The sequence below is a fragment of the Mytilus galloprovincialis genome, chromosome 5 (genome assembly GCF_965363235.1).
Source record: "Mytilus galloprovincialis chromosome 5, xbMytGall1.hap1.1, whole genome shotgun sequence".
In the NCBI taxonomy this organism is placed as follows: Eukaryota; Metazoa; Mollusca; class Bivalvia; order Mytilida; family Mytilidae; genus Mytilus; species Mytilus galloprovincialis.
Genome location: NC_134842.1, coordinates 84,261,298 through 84,276,839, shown reverse-complemented (window position 1 = coordinate 84,276,839; position 15,542 = coordinate 84,261,298). Strand labels below are relative to the sequence as shown.

General features: G+C 32.9%; 1 protein-coding gene across 1 annotated transcript in view; it reads left to right on the top strand.

Annotated features, from left to right (window-relative positions):
• The window catches only part of LOC143076561 (uncharacterized), a 105,732-nt gene extending 90,932 nt beyond the window's left edge, over positions 1–14,800 (top strand). Inside the window, exons 16-18 of the mRNA XM_076252387.1 lie at positions 1,887–2,070; positions 5,220–5,366; positions 13,952–14,800. Coding sequence (XP_076108502.1) covers positions 1,887–2,070; positions 5,220–5,366; positions 13,952–14,052 — 432 coding nt within the window. The 3' untranslated portion in view covers positions 14,053–14,800. The remainder of the gene's footprint in view (positions 1–1,886; positions 2,071–5,219; positions 5,367–13,951) is intronic.
• Positions 14,801–15,542: the final 742 nt, after the last annotated feature.

Genomic DNA, 15,542 nt, shown 5'->3' with positions numbered 1-15,542 from the left:
AACTATAAGCATTTTTTCCGATTTTGTGGCTGCACTAAAAAGCATATTTTAAATATTTAAAATTTTGTTTTATAAGTGACTGTTAATCTCTTTGCTCATTGGTTAAATTGGTTTATACATGATTTTAATATGACGGCCTATTGTCGTCAACCAGTATAATCACAATATATTTACTTCGGCGCAAACGCAGTTTATAATACACAAAAACGGCTGTCCCGCGTTACGACCAACCTACTTGTACTGCCAGATATTCTCAATTTTCGACATCAAAACCCACAGTTTACGTTGGCCAAGATTTAGATACAATATATTTATCTCTATTCTACAGCAAAATAAACAAATCAGTCCATTTCAATTTATTTTTCATGGTAAAATTTCATAAAACGGAAATTTCGCGAAATGATGTTATTGTCTTTGCATGGCAACGAAACAAGGTGATGCCACAAGTATGCTTCTGTAAAAAAAATCCAATGTAAATACCGAGAGTTTTAAAGCTTCTTGTACGCCTCAGAACGAATACAGTTCTATGGAAGAAAATATATAAGTGAAAAATGCTATTAAAAAAATCATTAAATTATACTACTTAAAATATCAAAATTGGGTAAAACGGAACAGGCAAAACAGTGTCTTATGTACAGGGCTTTCACGGTTATCAAAATTACAAAATTTGACCTATTAGAAGCGAAATAAATCATTGGTTGCAATACATAGTAAGAAAAAAATCTTAAAATTGGCTCTCATAAACCTCCTTCTTTTCCTTCCTATCTAATAAATAAGGCTTACTATTTGTGTTATGCGTGTGTATATTTCTGAAAAGAGAACCTTCCATAGATTTAATTTTCAAAAGTTTAAAATGTGAAATAGAATCTTTTTATGGTGTAACCATGGCAACAATCTGCATTTATTTCATATAAAATATTGCAAAAAGGGGGATGAAAATATAAAAAAAAGTCTCCAAAATTTGGTTCAAAGAAAAATTTCAATCAATTAGAGTGATACCTTTCCTGAAACCATAGACGTTTATCTATCAAGAGGTCCAAAAAAATGCATATGCCTTTTCTGCTCGTTTTTTAATAAAATTGAATTGAAAAGTCATTTAGCATCAAATCTTTGTTGATAAACACTGCAATAATTTGTGGACCTATGTCCGGTACGGATAGGAAAATACAGACTGTCAAATAGAAAAATGGCATATAAAACATACTTAAACAATCTCAATGTACATATAACCTCACCTCGAAGGCTATATTATTCTACAACTATCTGAAAATCAATTTTATTGTATAAAAACTTTCATATACAAAAAATTCACCATGGCCATAATGCGAAATTAAACTTCTGACAGTGTATTGCTACCATGGCAGCCGTAGATTTGTTTTCATTACCATGGGTTGGGCATTATATTCATATTTTACCTTTCGCTAACGCTCAGAGTAAAATAATCAAACATAAATGCCCAACCCATGGTTAAATGAAAACAAATCTACGGCTGCCATGAATTATTTCTAAAATTTGTTATTAGGAAGTCAGAATATGCATTTAAACTGATATTTTTTAACAGATGCATTTATGAAGGTGATATTATGCAAGCGCTGTCGATGTTCTCCTCCGTTTTTCTGCGCTTCGTACGGAATTTACTTTGGTCAACACTTTTACACCCAAAATAGATTTACAAAAAGAAGTATTAAATTCTTAAATGAAATAATTATATCAAATACATGCCAATTTGATAAAATTTATAATTCTGCAGTAGTCAATAAAATGTATATGCATTTGCAAACAAATTTTATTTGATTTAGAGCATGGGTTTATTACCAAAGCGATTCGAAAGAAGCACGTTATATTGGAATACATTATTATATTCTATCCTTTTCTTTTCATTGCAGGGCAGATTCATTCCAGATAAAGCTGTTAACTATAGCCACAATGGGCATTTTTACACCGTTGACTATATTGCAGAATATGAATTAAGAAAAAAGGACTGTGGAAAGAAGCCAATCATAATTTGTACATTTGGGAAGGTTGCAGGACCAGTTAGATTTGTAGGAAATGAGACCAATAAATGTTTGAGTATGTTTTATAACTTATATATCATGTATATATATAAAACGTCTGAATAATAGTCAACGATTTTTCTCATGAGGGCGCTGGATCGTTACTAACGATACATGTACACAATACATAAATTATATAAACTCATAAAACGTGTACACAACAATACCAATAACAAAAAAAGGAACTATAAATGTATTTTTTTCTAAATATTTCGGATAACAGATATCCTTCATCAGTGAATATGATTGTGATGTTGAATGAATCATATATCAGTCTACTTACATTAAACTATAACAATCTTGAAATTTATACAATAAAAAAGTCAAACCGAACACCAGGTAAGACGCTTGCATAATTCTAAATATTTGTTAAACAAGATATAGGTTAAATGACTAATTACAACAGAGAGTTCAAATATATGCTTAAAATAAAAATAATAATGTGCGATATGAACTAGCACAATTCTAAAGCTATAACGGTGACGACAGTTATGATGTTACAAGAACGATTGCGTCAACATATTAACTAGTCTAAATTAAAAACAACGTTCAAACCTATGATTGCGTTTGATAAAAACCGCAACTTTTATACTTGTGTGCATGTAAAACAAATTTCGTTGTAGAGGGGTCTAAATACAGCACATACAACATTTTTCAAATGACCAAAAGAGTGAAAAAGTACATTTTAACAAAACGCATTTTACTAACAGGTCGAACAACTGATGTTCTTAAGCCCTGCTGACTGCCATTGACGATTGCCAAATAAATTGATCACAAGATGTAACAAAATAGATCTTTATATTAATTTAATATCAAACAGAAAACAATAAACTTACGGCAAAGATGGTAAACCACAAACATGAGGTGCTAAAATTTGTACGACATATCCGGATTCGACAATCAATGTCTCTTCAGTGATGTTAGGGATCGAAACTATATATATACAACTCGTCTAAACATCAACCCAACAATGTTAGATCTGTAAATTTGCTTTCGCAAATTTTTGGTTCTTCCCTTGCCGGGATTCGAACCCATGCTGCTGTGATATCGTGACACCAAATCGCCTGCAGTGCAGCCGTCCCGCTAGACCACACGACCACCTGGGCTCTCAAAAAAGAGCTTTCGCTGGCCGTGTGTTACCTTTCCTCGTCAGTTTTAATCTAGCGACGTACTACAGTACATGATATATAAGGCATGAAGATGTTATTGTTACAGATCAGCTAAATTATCTATAGTAAAGGATCCTACAAATTAATGTAATATACAGTCACAGAAAATAATTATATTTATAAGTACGTCTGAGTCAGTGACAACTCTACAACAGATGTATCCATCGGATCGCCATCAATGATGGTGATACATGGCTGTGTACATAATGTATATACAACTCGTCTAAACATCAACCCAACAATGTTAGATCTGTAAATTTGCTTTCGCAAATTTTTGGTTCTTCCCTCGCCGGGATTCGAACCCATGCTACTGTGATATCGTGACACCAAATCGCCTGCACAGCAGCCGTCCCGCTAGACCACACGACCACCTGGGCTCTCAAAAAAGAGCTTTCGCTGGCCGTGTGTTACCTTTCCTCGTCAGTTTTAATCTAGCGACGTACTACAGTACATGATATATAAGGCATGAAGATGTTATTGTTACAGATCAGCTAAATTATCTATAGTAAAGGATCCTACAAATTAATGTAATATACAGTCACAGAAAATAATTATATTTATAAGTACGTCTGAGTCAGTGACAACTCTACAACAGATTTATTAATCGGATCGCCATCAATGATGGTGATACATGGCTGTGTACATAATGTATATACAACTCGTCTAAACATCAACCCAACAATGTTAGATCTGTAAATTTGCTTTCGCAAATTTTTGGTTCTTCCCTCGCCGGGATTCGAACCCATGCTACTGTGATATCGTGACACCAAATCGCCTGCAGTGCAGCCGTCCCGCTAGACCACACTACCACCTGGGCTCTCAAAAAAGAGCTTTCGCTGGCCGTGTGTTACCTTTCCTCGTCAGTTTTAATCTAGCGGCGTACTACAGTACATGATATATAAGGCATGAAGATGTTATTGTTACAGATCAGCTAAATTATCTATAGTAAAGGATCCTACAAATTAATGTAATATACAGTCACAGAAAATAATTATATTTATAAGTACGTCTGAGTCAGTGACAACTCTATAACAGATGTATCCATCGGATCGCCATCAATGATGGTGATACATGGCTGTATACATAATGTATATACAACTCGTCTAAACATCAACCCAACAATGTTAGATCTGTAAATTTGCTTTCGCAATTTTTGGTTCTTCCCTCGCCGGGATATATATATATATATAGATAGATATAAGAAGATGTGGTTTGAGTGCCAATGAGACAACTCCGAATTCATGTCATAATTGGAAAAAAGTAAATCATTATTGGTCAAAGTTTGGCCTTCAACACGGAGCCTTGGCTCTCACCGAACATCTAGCCAACATGGCCCTAAAATAGCTAGTGTAAATCAATTCAAACAATAAAACCAATGGTCTAATCTATATATATCTACACTTTTGTAAATCAACAAACGACAACTACTGAACATCAGGTTCCTTACTTAAGACAGTTGCAAACAAATGCAGCAGATTTAAACGTTTTAACAGGTGCTAACCTTCACCCCAACCTGAATCAAATGTGCAACATCATAACATACTCTAAATTATCAATTGAAAGGGCTTAACCCAATCAAAATGTGTATTACAGTAAAATGCATTGAGTTTGTAAGTAAAGGTAATATCTTTGGCTAGCTTGCTTGCTAGCTGAACCGTGAAGTCATTATAAAGTTTACTATATTAAACACTAGTCCTACAGAAATAAAGATTGGTTATCTGTAGGACTAGTCTACTAAAAAAGATACCTAGTCTAATAATGACAGTTTAGCTAGTGAGCAAGGTAACCAAATATTTTACCTTTACCTACACACGAATTGCATGTTGCAGTAATTTTTGAACTTTTGCAATAACTATTTTATCTTTATGTACCATGACCTCAATATATTTGCAGATTCATTGTGTAAATGTAGTCTAATTAGTTTTTTTATCAAGCAGATTGAAAATATAATTTATCCATACATCTTACATTTTCTTAAAAAAAATATTTTTTTTAGTCTACAGAAATGCAAGCAAAGCTGGAAATTCTAGTTATGTTACTACACCAGATTATCACAATATGACAACAACGCCAGAAATTGTATTACCTGTTTTAGTTGTACTTATAATTGTTATCAGTGTAGTACTGGTTGTTGTGGTTTGCTGTAAGTACACAAGAATTGGTTTTATTTTTATAATCAGCCTCATTGCAAGACCACAGCAAATTATACTTATTGTGTGCTTTAATTACTAATCATATACTTTCATATTAATTGTGCAGCTTTCAATTTCCTCATATAACCATATAATTGAGAAAAGGTGTTCATCCTCGTTAACATATTTGGAAGATGTTCATCCTCATTTTTGGAAAGTTTGCTATAGCGTGTCTGAGGCATCAGTCTCAAACCAGAAGTTTTCAGACTATTACAAATGTTCTACTAGATAATGTATTATAAGTATTTGAATACTAATTCTAGGTAGGTGATTTTGGAACTTTGAGTTACCTGTATTTTGATAAGCTTGCAGCAATACACATCTACATGAGACAGCAGTTTCTACATTTTGCTTTTATCGGTTTTCCCTAGACATGCATGAAATCCATTTATTTACCACCCGAAAGGAGTATAATAATCTGAGTTTCAGGGGTTTCCTCGTCCTGCGGTTGAAGAGAAAATAAATTCAGTTTAAAATGATTCATGAATGAAAAATTTTGGCTCTAGGATTTTTTACAAATTTTTATCTAAGACGTAAATAGTTGTCCAAGGTACCAGGATTATAATTTAGTAGGCCAGATTCGCGTTTCGTCTACACAAGACTCATCAGTGACGCTCATATCAAAATATTTATAAAGATAAACAAGTACAAAATTGAAGAGCATTGAGGATTATAATTCCAAAAAAATGCCAAATACGGCTACGGTAATCTATGCCTTAGATGCCTATGATCGAAAATAAACTGACAACGCCAATCTTAAAAATCAAAAAGACAATCAGACAAACAATATTACACATCATAACACAGAAAACTAAAAACTAAGCTACACGAACCCAACGAAAGACTGGGTGTGATATTATGTGCTCCAGAAGGGTAAGCAGATCCTACTCCACGTTGTTTTTAACACCGGTTTACATAACCAATTCCAACCAAACTTAAGCTGAATGATCCTTAGGGTATCTAGAATAAAGTTTGTGTTTTATTTTCTGTTTCGTCAAAAAACATGGCCACCATGGCTAAAAATAGACCATAGGGGTAAAATGCAGTTTTTGGCTTATATCTCAAAAACCAAAGCAGTTAAAGCAAATCTAACATGGGTCAAAGTTTTCATTAGGTAAAGTTCTATCAGCCCTGAAATTTTCAGATGAATCTTACAACCCATTGTTGGTTTGCTGCCACTAAATTGGTAATTTTAATAAAATTTTGCAGTTTTTGGTCATAATCTTGAATAGTTTTAATCATAAAGATCAGCTGTAACAGCAAATATATTCAGCAAAGTAAGTTCTACAAATAATTTCATATGACCAAAATTGTCAATTGACCCCTGAAAGAGTTATTGCCCTTTAATGACAATTTTTCACAATTTGTTTGTTTTGATTTTCTAACTTTAAAAAATCTTCTCCTCTAAAAGTACTGAACCAATTCCAACCAAATTCAAGCTGAATGATCCTTAGGGTCTCTAGAATAAAGTTTGTATTTTATTTTCTGTTTCTTCAATAAAATGGCTGCCTTGGGTAAAAATAGTCATAGGGGTTAAATGCAGATTTTGGCTTATTTCTCAAAAACCAAAGCATTTAGAGCAAATCTGACATGGGATACAAGTGTTCGTAAGGTAAAGTTCTATCAGCCCTGAAATTTGCAGATGAATGTAACAACCCATCGTTATTAGATACCACTAAATTGGTAATTTTAAGGAAATTTTGCAGTTTTTATACGAATATTGGTATCACGTCGTCGTCGTCGTCATCAGCGTCGTCCGAAGACAGATAGTTTCTGGATAATAACTTTAGTATTAGTAAATAGAAATCAATAACATTTCAACACAATGTTTATAACCACAAAAGGAAGCTTGGGATTGATTTTGGGGGTTATGGTCTCGAAGGTTTAGGAATTAGGGGCCCAACACAAGCATTTATCTAGTACAAAAAGTTGTGTATAAGTATTTCGATTGTTCTGAAATTGTACCACAATGTTTAATACCAAAAGTAGAAGGTTGGGATATATTTTGTGGGTTATTGGGCAAACAGTCTAGAAATTAAAGGCCAAAAACAAGCATTTTTGTAGTTTCAAGACAATAAATTGGAGTTATCTTTCTTTGTTCAGAATGGTTGTTGAATCACCTAAAACCAATGCTTTATGAAATTTTTGAAAATTGGAGTTATCTTTCTTTGTCCAGAATAGTAGTTGAATCAACCTAAATAAATGCTTTATACAATATACAATGCAATACTCACTTTACTACCAACTGATAAATTAAAGCAGATTTAGTGATTACAAGCCCTTTGATTACCATTCTAGAGTTATGCCCCTTTACAAATGGAAAAATTGAAGAATGTTTAAGTTTCTGTTCTCTTAACTTAAGTTTGTCTCAACTAAATTTAATGAAATGTGTATATAATGCTTATTACCTCTAAACTCAGTTTAATTTCAGATTGTGGCAGCTTCACTTTTACAGTTCTTGGGTTATGTCCTTTATATTAAACGTTATATGGTAGTGGGGGCATCATCTGTGTCCCCTTGGACACATTCCCCATTTATTTTTTTAGAAGTAACTTAATTAATATTAATTTTAACCATGACTGTATGACATTTTATATTTTAATATTTTATGATGTATTTAAATAAGTAGTAATTGTTGCAAACTCCATTAGAAATTTGAATTGAGATCATTGTTGGAATAGGGAAAAGGGGGAGGTGAGAAAAAAAATGAAGGAGGGGTCAATTTTTCTCATTTCAGATTTCAGAAATTAAATCTGAATTTCTTCAAATATTTTTTTTGAGAGGATAAATATTCAACGGCATAGTGAATTGCTCAAAAGCAAAAAAAAATTATTAAGTTCATTTGTCCACATTCATTCTGTGTCAGAAACCTATGCTGTGTAAACTATTTAATCACAATCCAAATTCAGAGCTGTATCCAGCTTGAATGTTGTGTCCATACTAGCCCCAACTGTTCATGGTTCGACATCTGTGGACGTATAAAGCTGCGCCCTGCGGAGCATCTGGTTGGTTTTGAAGAAAAGTATGACAAAAAACTGCATTTCCTAATCTTATTAATATACATTAAACCAAAAACACAAACTACGATGAAATTGGACACTTAAAATGTTAAACGAAAGATAAATGCGAAAAAATCAAGGTGAGCGATTCAGGCTTTTGAGAGCCTCTTGTTAGATTTTACATTTCCAAGTTGTGGGATTTTATTCATAAAAAGGGGTGGTTAGCAAGCTTTTGGATAAGTGTTGTTAGCTCACCTGGCCCATAGGGCAAAGTGAGCTTTTCTCATCACTTGGCGTCCGTCGTCCGTCGTCGTTAACTTTTCCAAAAATCTTCTCCTTTGAAACTGCTGGGCTAAATTTAACCAAACTTGGCTACAATCATCATTGGGGTATCTAGTTCAAAAAATGTGTCCGGTGACCCGGCCAACTAACTAAGATGGCCACCATGGTCAAAAGTAGAACATAGGGGTAAAATGTAGATTTTGGCTTATAACTCTGAAACCAAAGCATTTAGAGCATATCTGACGAGGTGTTAAATTGTTTATCAAGTCAATATTAATTTGTCCTGAAATTTTCAGATGAATTGGACAACTGGTTGTTGGGTTGCTGCCCACCAATTGGTAATTTTTTAGGACATTTTGCCGTTTTTATACGACCGCAAATTTTGAAAAAATTTTCGTCGTATATTGCTATCACGTTGGCGTCTGCGTCGTCGTCGTCGTCGTCGTCGTCGTCGTCGTCGTCCGGCGTCCGAATACTTTTAGTTTTCGCACTCTAACTTTAGTAAAAGTGAATAGAAATCTATGAAATTTTAACACAAGGTTTATGACCATAAAAGGAAGGTTGGTATTGATTTTGGGAGTTTTGGTCCCAACATTTTAGGAATAAGGGGGCAAAAAGGGCCCAAATAAGCATTTTCTTGGTTTTCGCACCATAACTTTAGTTTAAGTTAATAGAAATCTATGAAATTTTGACACAAGGTTTATGACCACAAAAGAAAGATTGGGATTGATTTTGGGAGTTTTGGTTTCAATAGTTTAGGAATAAGGGGCCAATAAAGGGCCCAAATAAGCATTTTTCTTGGTTTTTGCACAATAACCTTAGGTTAAGTAAATGGAAATCTATGAAATTTAAACACAATGTTTATGACCACAAAAGGAAGGTTGGTATTTATTTTGGGAGTTTAGGACCCAACAGATTAGGAATTAGGGGCCAAAAAGGGACCCAAATAAGCATTTTTCTTGGTTTTCGCACTATAATGTTAGTATAAGTAAATACAAATCTATGAAATTTAAACACAAGGCTTATGACCATAAAAGGAAGGTTGGTATTGATTTTGAGAGTTTTGGTCCCAACAGTTTAGGAAAAAGGGGCCCAAAGGGTCCAAAATTAAACTTTGTTTGATTTCATCAAAATTGAATAATTGGGGTTCTTTGATATGCCGAATCTAACTGTATATGTAGATTCTCAACTTTTGGTCCCGTTTTCAAATTGGTCTACATTAAGGTCCAAAGGGTCCAAAATTAAACTTAGTTTGATTTTGACAAAAAATGAATCGGTTGGGTTCTTTGATATGTTGAATCTAAAAATGTACTTAGATTCTTGATTATTGAAGTTTTTTTGGTCCAGTTTTCAAATTGGTCTACATTAAGGTCCAAAGGGTCCAAAATTAAACTTTGTTTGATTTCATCAAAAATTGAATCCTTGGGGTTCTTTGATATGCCAAATCTAACTGTGTATGTAGATTCTTCATTTTTGGTCCTGTTTTCAAATTTCAAATTCTACATTAAAGTCCAAAGGGTCCAAAATTAAACTAAGTTTGATTTTAACAAAAATTGAATTCTTGGGCCTCTTTGATATGCTGAATCTAAACATGTACTTAGATTTTTGATTATGGGCCCAGTTTTCAAGTTGGTCCAAATCAGGATCTAAAATTATTATATTAAGTATTGTGCAATAGCAAGTCTTTTCAATTGCACAGTATTGTGCAATGGCAAGAAATATCTAATTGCACAATATTGTGAAATAGCAAATTTTTTTTTAATTAGAGTTATCTTTCTTTGTCCAGAATAGTAAGCAAGAAATATCCTATTTGTGCAATAGCAAGAATTTTTTTTAATTGGAGTTATCTTTCTTTGTCCAGAATCAACTTAAATCTTTGTTATATACAATATACAATGTATATACACTTTTTACTACCAACTGATAAATTTAAATAATCTTTACCATTCAGTGATAACAAGCAGTTTTTTTACATCTTAATATTTTATGATGTATTTAAATGAGTAGTTATTGTTGCAAACTCCATTAGAAATTTGAATTGATATCAGTTTTGAAAAAGGGAAACGGGGATGTGAAAAAAAAGGGGGGGGGTTAAATTTTTCTCATTTCAGATTTCATAAATAAAAAGAAAATTTCTTCAAACATTTTTTTGAGAGGATTAATATTCAACAGCATAGTGATTTGCTCAAAGGCAAAACAAACCTTTTAAGTTCATTAGACCACATTCATTCTGTGTCAGAAACCTATGCTGTGTCAACTTTTTAATTTTAGATTTAAAAAGTTTGAAGAAGAAATCTTTAATTGATTTGTAAAATCTTGGCATTTGTTTTGTGTAAAAAAAAAACCATGTAATGTCAAAAATTTGATCACAATCCAAATTCAGAGCTGTATCATGCTTGAATGTTTTGTCCATACTTGCCCCAACTGTTCAGGGTTCGACCTCTGCGGTCGTATAAAGCTGCGCCCTGCGGAGCACCTGGTTGGTTATTATCTTGAATACTATTATAGATAGAGATAAACTGTAAACAGCAATAATGTTCAGCAAAGTAAGATCTACAAATAAGTTGCTTGACCAAAATGGTCAGTTGATCCCTTAAGGAGTTATTGCCCTTTATAGTCAATTTTTAACAATTTTCATTAATTTGGTAAATATTTTCCTCTGTAAAAAAAAGGGCCAAGTTCATTATATATAGAGAAAATTGTAAGTGGCAAGAATGTTCAGTTAAGTAGGATCTACAAACACATCACCATCACCAAAACACAATTTTGTCATGAATCCATCTGTGTTCTTTGTTTAATATGCACAGAGACCAAGGTGAGCGACACAGGCTCTTAAGAGCCTTTAGTTAGCAGCTTACGTTCAACTTTGGATATTAAAGGTCGGTGGTTTTCTCTGGGCTCTCCGGCTTCCTCCACCTATACAAACTGGCCGCCAAAAATAGCCTAAATGCAGTCCTAAAATAAAAAACACCAAAAATCAATCAAAATCAATCGTTAATCTTTGGTGACTGATTTATATTTATTAAGATAACCTCCCTTTGAAAACACAACTGGCGTGTTGAGATCCCCACCGTGAAAACCATATATATTCTTGTATGGGTCAATAAACTAAATCATATGAAATAAAGGGAGAGTCCCCTGGGGATTACCTCACCCTTTTTTGAGAATTTAAGATACCCACCCCTAAACCAAATTTTATTCCTGTTATTCATTTCACATATTTATATCACTTTACTAGACCTTACAAATTTGTACTGGACTACAATGTCAGGTGACCATGGGAACATGACGAATTATGAGAGCTCTGTTACAATTATTTCTTGTTTATTATAAAATTTAATTGATGAAAAACAAAGTCTAGGTGAATTGAATTGAATTTACTTTAATTATTTTGTGAATTATTTCTTGGCCTAAAACCATTCTCTTTATGTCTAATTTTAAAGAAAACATATAAATCTTTCAAGCAGTGTAAAGCCCAAGAATGTTTGACCACCTGTCATTTTATTCCCAACTTGGGATATAGTGAAATCATGGACTTGGTGAAGGTAAGGGTAATTTATTATGGTCAGGTCAATCAAACCTCACCTTTGATCCCTATATTAGTAAACGTTTGGCTGGTTTTTGTCCTATAATTATTGTACTGTAGAACCCAAACTCAGTGTTCCTTCCAGGGAAGCAAGTCCATTCATACTATTACAAACTCGTACTACCTCCACTTGTTCTTCTAAAAGTCAACTTGTACCAACATTAACTACCAACTGGAACAACTGTAATCATTGCGAACTTGTACCGCTGCAAAGTCATTAAAAATATGCATTGATATATGTGCATTGCTTTTGAAAACCTTGATAAAATCTTAATTAATTTGCCTTTATAATCAGTTCATTAAATAAACATACATGTACAATATACCAATGTTTAATGTTTGTTCTTTAAAAGATGGAAAACCAATGAAGCAACACTGCCACGGTTTTCATAATTTCGTCTGCTTTGGGTTTTTTGTTAACTGCCTACATGGCTTAGATTGCTTTGGTTTTTTTTTTTTTGTGTTTTGGCAAAAACTAATGGAAACAGAGAGAAACTGTAAAATTATCATCTATTCTAGATCAACAACAACAGCCACACATTTTTCATGAATTCTATTCTAATCTACAATGTTGGAGAGGGTCCATTGTTGAAGATGTTCATATACCTACATTTATAGGTGACCGACAGCTGCTATTACGAGCCTCTAGTTTTACATTTTGATGCCTCAGTTAGGGTCATATTATTTTTTTCGGTCTGTATATATAAAAAAGAGAAGATGTGGTATGATTACCGATGAGACAACTTTCCATTATAGACCAAATGACACAGAAATTAACAACTATAGGTCACCTTACGGCCTTCAACAATGAACAAAGCTCATACCGCAAAGTCCGCTATAAAAGGCTCATAAATGACATATGTTAAACAATTCGAACACGAAAACTAACGGCCTTATTTATGTAAAAAAATATGAACGAAAACAAATATGAAACCCATCAACAAACGACAACCACTTAACTACAGGCTCCTGACTTCGGACAGGCAACTACATACAGAATGTAGCAGGTTTAAACATGTGAACGGGATCCCACTCCTCCCCAAACCTGGGACAATGTTGTAACAGTTCAACATAAAAACGAACTATAAAAAGCAGTTGCCAAAAGGCTTTAAAATAACTCATCAGAAGGATACAAATAGAAATACATCCTAACAAAAATACAGTAAGCGTGACCGGGTACTTGTATATCCAAACAATAAAAAATAAACTTAAGTACTGATATGAGAGTACTCACAGTTACTGACAGCTAGTTCGAAGCCACATACAACTTATAAATAAAATCATGCATCTAAGACTAAATTATCAATGAGTAAACATCGAACATCCAATGGATTTTATGTAAAGACGTTCGAATGTTCGGCCTGTGATGAAGTGAAGTCCAATGAACATAAAACTAAGTTCACATGTTCCTACGATATGATCTTTCTAATTTTAGAAATTAGATTTTTACCCCTATTTTACGGTCCACTTAACCTACCTTATGATAGTGCAAGTGGGGCATCTGTGTAATATGGACACATTCGTCTTGTCTATTATCTTGAAAACTAATGTAAACTTTTTTAAGAAAAAATTGTCAGCATGAAATAAGCCAATAATAGTATTAAATAAACTGAATGACTTGAATAATACATGTATATATAAAAATAATCTTTGTTTTATCTGTTTGTAGGTTTCATATACAAAACTGGATGTCAGTGTAGAAGAAAAAAAGACAAAAACAGAGACCGAGCGGAAATAACAAATGATATTAGATTATTACAAGACAACTGATTATATAAAAAAAGATTGATTTACAGTTGACAAAAACTATTTTAGCTTGTTCAGCAATTATTATCGTGTACTTATACATGAAAAAAAATGTCTTATTTTGGTTAACAAGGTTGTTGCTTATTCCAATATCAACCATGGTTAAATTACGAAACTACACTTTTTACTGTGTATTTGCTACCTTAGGTTCATTTAGTTAGCAAAAAATTTAACAGTCATGATACATATTCACATTCATTTCTGATTATAATAATGAAAGTACATCAGTTAACTAAGTATGTAGTACTTTTGGCAGTGTGAAAAGGTGGTTGAAATTTTTAAAAGGCTATCATTATCTGTATGGTAAAGGAAAAACTACTGTGTCCCCTAAATTATAATTCATCAGTATAAATATGCTAAACACCATTATTTGAAGAGTTGGTATCATTTGTTTTCAAAACTTCTTCTCGCAACCATTACATATCAGAAACTTAAAAAAGAAGTCTCAAAATATTACAATTTTTATTTGAAATGAGCGATTTGTTCTGATTTAATTAAATCTGCACATTTGTTTGTAGATTTATAGGTATAAATTACATCGTTACTGCAATCTCGTAATAATAAAACTTGCCTTATACAGAGATTTCTCCTCTTTTTATATCGTAAATAAGACATGTTTTATACATATATATATATTTTTATTTTTATTTTATTTTATTATTTAATAAGTTATTGCTCATATACGATATTGTTATTGACAGTATGATGAATCATTATTGTACATTGTTATCATAATACAAGTTAAAAACAATTAACTGTTTTTGTTCTTATTTCATATATCATGTTAAAAGTTGTAAGCTCATTCATAAATATTGTTGCATATCATGCGAGATATCCTGTGTGCCTATTTGGACCTTCAAATAGATAATAATATTTCTATTAACATGCATATGAATACAGCTGTTTTCATCCTATTTAATCTGCTGATTCGAAACTTTTTAAAAAGGGATACTTTGTCTTCAAACAAGTGAGGGTTTGATAATAAAACTTATTTAAAGCTTACTTGGCCTCCATTTTACGTCTTCGTCCGTCATCCTCGTCGTAAACTTTTGTAAATTTTGACGAGAAAACTACTGAATGGAATGATACCAAATATGGCGTGAGTGTTCAGTATGAAGTGCTGACCAAGTCTTGTTAATACATGTAATATGAAGACTATCCATCATCCATGATGGCTGACAGAAAGGGACTTATTTAAAGATAGTACCTTTTGGGAAATGCTTACAAATGTCTTCTATTAGAGAACCACTAAATGGATTGAAATCAAACATAGCATGAATGTTCCTTATGAGGTTCTGACCATGTGTTGTTACGTTGTAACTAGTCAATCGCCCATGATGCCTGCTAGCAGGGAACTTAATTTAACAGAGGACCCTATGGACAATAAAAAGACATGTTTTCTATAAGAGAACCATTGAGACCAAACATGGCATGAAGGTTCTTATGAGGTGATG